General features: G+C 42.5%; 1 protein-coding gene across 2 annotated transcripts; it reads right to left on the bottom strand.

The window, feature by feature from the left end:
* Positions 1 to 1152: 1152 nt before the first annotated feature.
* Positions 1153 to 4885, bottom strand: LOC139394017 (yrdC N(6)-threonylcarbamoyltransferase domain containing). 2 transcript variants are annotated; one of them, XM_071142116.1, is made up of 6 exons: positions 4621 to 4885; positions 3318 to 3513; positions 2931 to 3045; positions 2607 to 2726; positions 2321 to 2451; positions 1153 to 2120 (listed from the first exon to the last, which is right to left on the bottom strand). In XM_071142116.1, exons 1-6 carry the CDS (start codon positions 4883 to 4885, stop codon positions 2051 to 2053), a joined length of 897 nt encoding a protein of 298 aa, XP_070998217.1. In that variant the 3' UTR covers positions 1153 to 2050. The 2 variants fall into 2 exon arrangements, with proteins under 2 accessions (XP_070998217.1, XP_070998218.1); XM_071142117.1 differs by lacking the exon at positions 4621 to 4885 and adding an exon at positions 3766 to 4382.
* Positions 4886 to 4888: the final 3 nt, after the last annotated feature.

The raw sequence follows: 4888 nt of genomic DNA, 5'->3' as shown, positions 1-4888 counted from the left end.
TTTTACATTTCCCCCACTAATGGCTAAAGTTGAGATTGGGGGAGCTGATCCTAGATCGGTCACCTAAGGAAACTATATAAACCAAAGTGTAAGGGAAAACGGCATGGTTGACCACCAAATGGTTTAATGTCAGTGCACTAGGGAGAATAAGTGGTTTCACAGAGATTTTGGGGTATCGGAGCATGTGATTGCAGCCAGACCAATTCAGCCAAGAGGAAACGCCATGTCCACAGCAGTTTCCGTTTATCTGAAGACAGAAAACAACCAGCACCAGAGAGAAACTACATTCAACAATTTCATATTTTAAGTCGAGCACAGTTACCAGTTTCAATAAATGCAATCTGTTCTAAGCAAGTTTTTCAGATTCAATCAACATTACAGTCGGGACAATGTCAGTTAAAAATTATTTGACATTTTATAGAAATAAACTGTCACTCATGTGCAGGAAATGTAAATGTAGTCAGGTCAGGCTGGGTACTGGAATATGAATGATAAATGCAGTGTGTATGACTTATTTGTACTTAGGCTTACTGAAATCTTGCTGTCCATTACTAAAATTAAAACAGACATTTTAGGAATAAAAGGATGTGCCCTCTGACTTCTTTAAAACAAAGATTATCCATTCTGTGAGGGAAAAAACAACAACTTACAGCTGAAGTGTTGATCTAGCTTGGCAGTCCACACAGTCACTGTTAATCACTCTCTAACAAACTAGCAGGGGAAGGGAAAACCTACGAAGTTGCACAACTAAATGCATTCAACCAAATTTCATCTTCCATATTTAACCCAACCCCTCTGAATCAGAAGTGTACCGGGGGGCTGCCTTAACATCAACGGCGCCCAGGGAGCAGTAGATTTTGGGGATTAACTGCCTTGCTCAAGAGCAGAACAGCAGATTGTTCACCTTGCCAGCTCAGGGTTTTCAAAACAGCGACCTCTCGGGTTTCTGGCCCAACGCTCTTAACCGCTAGGCAACCTCCTTAATGTATACGCATTGCTGAATACTGACCAGCTACATTCCCAATGTGTGAGAAGACACAAAAAAAAAAGCAATTGAGAGAGTTCTGTTCACGGGAGCTTCTACAGTAGTTCAGCCACCACACTGACATTAACCCAGTACTACAGACAAGGAGATAAAACCAACACAAGCCATCATGGTCAGCATAATGCATTTCATTTATTCTCAACATACTCTCATTGGTCCATTATACAAACCAGTAGTCAGTCTCTCATAACCGTCAAGCAATAATACACTAGAGCACGGCTAACAGGCTGCATTTACACAGGCATACCAATTCTAATATTTTTTTCCCACCCATTGGTCTGGCCAATCACATCTTTTCACAGCTGATCTGATTGGCCAAAATACCAATTTGTTCAAAAAAAATAAAATAAATTGTGCTGCCTGTGTATATGCAGCCTCAGTCTGAAATTTGTTCCAAACCATGTTAAATAAATTCCCCATGAAAATAAAATGCATTGAAACACTGTTCACAGCCCCGAAACTCCAGAATCAGTTCATAAAACACAGGCTTGATTTAGAAATGTATGAAAAAGACACTTGAAATAACTCAATTAAATAGTAGCTTTGCTTAACCTAGCCATAGCTCAAAATGACAGTAACAGTTGGAGTTCTACCCTGTTACTCTGTGCCAAGTCTGCCATTTTAACCCACTAGAGAGGAGGCAAGAGTGGGGTCTTCTGTAGGGTGTAAGCATGCTTGAATAAAACAACCTAGTTTCCACACAATAAAGTAAATTTGTAAAGCAAAGACTGAGTTAAGTGCCCTGGGTTTTCCCATAGAAACAAGAATGCTTGGACAACTAATAACCAAGAAATACGAAACAAATCCCTTAAGTGAAACCCAGAGCTTTCCACAATAGCCTGCAATGTGCAAAAGGACTGTCCTTCCTTTAGAAAGATGAGCGATTTCGATTTCGTCACTCGCCTCAGCGTTGCAGGCATTCAGAGTTGTATTTGGCCATGGTAAGCACAGGTTCTTGCTGGTTGTTCGTGTCAGCGTGTGGTATGAATTTGGAGGGGGCAAACCTCACTGATCCCCTGTGTCTTCTGACAGTCCATATTTGTGCTCCAGCACATCAACTGTGGAAGAGAAGGCACTGAAAGAAAAGAGCAAGGGGTTATCACTTCCACAGGTAATTTTCACTATGCTGTATGTTTAAACTACTACTCACAAAAATGTGCTCATGTACTTTTAACTTGGATAAATTAACACAACGGAATTACCTGAACATAACTTGATTGAAATGTATTAGTCAGTGGCCTGTAATCTGCTGAGCAGGCCAGTATCACTACTCACCAGCCAGGTCTGATGATGCGGTATTTGCCGAGCACCGATAGGTCGACCACTGTTGACCCCAAGCGACTCTTGTCTCCTATTGGTCCGCCATCCACCACCACTGCTAACCGGGGCCACAAATCCTGGAACTCCTGTGGAGAAAATCCCTGTATAAGTCCTTTTAAGCATCAGTGAAAAATGATGCACTGATAAACCTTGTTTGGTTGTAGATGATGCAGTCCCACCTCCCCTCCAGTTCATGTTATAAAAACAGTTCTCACACACACGGTGGGTTGTCTCTACATACATGTATAGCCACAGTGCTGGAGTGTGAGCTGATGTTGGCGCTGGTGAGGGCAAGAGGTTCCCCACACATCTGGCAGAGGCGTCTCATGAAGGCATGGTCCGGGATGCGCACTCCTACTAACTGGAAGGAACAGGTAAACACATCATCAACAGCCCAATACATGCAATAAATAACTTACGAAGTGCCAGACCAAAATCTAGCATGCAGAAAAGCAACACACATTTTCAAATTGAGTGGTTTATGATTTATAGTATAATTTGTCATCAATTAGGGGCAGTGAATTGTCTGTGTCTGTGTAATGGTCTGTGTCTATGGAAGTGGTACCGGAGTGAATGGATTGAGGTCAGTGTTGAGTACTTCAGCTCGTTCCAGAACTAGAGTGACAGGGCCAGGCAACAGTTCCCCTATCAGCTCTTCCTTGACTGACACCTTACAGTACCTGCCACCACAAGGAAAAGGTCAAAAATATAACATTTAGGCTATGTTGCAATATTGCTGTTTTCACATTATAGGGCCGACCCAAACCTTACTGTGCTGGCACCGATATTTTCATTTTCACTTTGTCCTTTCCAGCAAGGTAGATTTGATCAACTACAGTGGATGCGTAACAAGGCCAGTCCAGCTCAGCTTGGCTCTATAGCGTGAGTCAGGCATGTTGCAAGACATTGAGCCACAAGAACAATGATATGAACACCATCAATGCACGCTTACTTGTAAATGTCTTTGATTTCTCCAACACAAATGGCCAGTGGTTTCTGACCCTTACGTCCTTTGATGTCATACACCTTTTTGATGGCATTGGAATTCTGAGCCAAGCAAGCCAGCCCGTATATTGTGTCCGTTGGCACAGCCACAACTTGCCCATCCTTTAGAGCCTCCACTGTTGAATTCAGGATTTCAGCACCATCTACACTTCAAAAGCAAACCATTAGGAATGAATGGTCTTAAGCAAACAGCTTACATTGATTGATGTATGATCTCATGTCATCACGAGTAGACATTCAACAACCTCCCCCACAACAGAACTTGGCTAATGCAAAGCATTTGACAAAAAGTCTAAGATTGATTTTTTACAGAATACATTAACATTTTTAAATGTAACCTTTATTAAACAGGCAAGTCAGTTAAGAACAAATTCTTATTTACAATGACGGCCTACCCCAGCCAAACCCGGAAAACGCTGGGCCAATTGTGTGCCACCCTATGGGACTCCCAATCACAGCCGGATGTGATTCAGCCTGGATTCGAACCAAGGACTGTAGTGATGACTCTTGCACTGAGATGCAGTGACTTTGACCACTCGGGAGCCCTAACATGCTCTAGCGCGTTGCAAAATACATTTAAACATGTTATTCAATTACTCAAAATTAGAAGGGGGCCTTGCCCTGCCCCTTCTAATTTCCTTAATTTTGGGGCTAGAGTCAAATACTTTCTATAGAACAAACTTCACATCAGGATAGGCAACCGAAATTAATAATTCATGCATGTGTGCTATATTAAACAGAGGAGGGAGTAAAAGGTAGGCAAGCAATAAACATTTCTGAACTACTACTAGTCGAATAAGACATGGGAGAGATGACGAATTTTGGCAGAGATTTATTTATAGACTAATACATACCAAACCGAAAACATTTCTAATGCCTCCTCCGCGATCAAACCGACATAAAAAATAAAATGAAACGCAGCCTAACGTGAACAGAAATCTCAACAAGCAAGCAAGTCGCAGCAATGAAGAATGGAGTGCGTGCGCGTTCAAGCAAGTCGCAGCAATGAAGCATCGAGTGCGTGCGCATTCACGCGAAAAGGGAGGGGGGTGGTGGCGTAGAATCCTGTCAGGGGGGAGCTTTTCGGCACAACACCCGTTTGAGTACGGTGTAACACGTGCACTTAGATGAAACCATGAGAATAAGATAGTTAGCTTCTCATATGGACCGTCATGACCTCTATTCAACTTAGAATATTTTCATTGTAGAACCTTGGCGTTTGAGTTTCAATGGTGACATATTGAACCTACCTTGTAATCTTTCCTCACACTGGGCAGATGGTCCATTCATGACGGACTGCGGCGACAAGCGCAGCATTTTAGTCATCAGTTCTTTGCACCTAGCTCTTCCGTCTCGGGTCGCTAAGGCTGACTTATAAACGCGTCTTAATATCATGAAGTAAAACCTAAACTTAGAAAAGGTATTCATAGAAAGTGTTGGCGCTACATGCTGAGTCGGCTGATGAAATAACATTGACCGTCTTCCGGGTAACGCCCTCAAAACAATGACACGCATTTC

This window comes from Oncorhynchus clarkii, chromosome 3 (assembly GCF_045791955.1).
Source record: "Oncorhynchus clarkii lewisi isolate Uvic-CL-2024 chromosome 3, UVic_Ocla_1.0, whole genome shotgun sequence".
Taxonomy (NCBI): Eukaryota; Metazoa; Chordata; class Actinopteri; order Salmoniformes; family Salmonidae; genus Oncorhynchus; species Oncorhynchus clarkii.
Note: the sequence above shows the minus strand (reverse complement) of the source record. Positions and strands in the feature narration are given on the sequence as shown.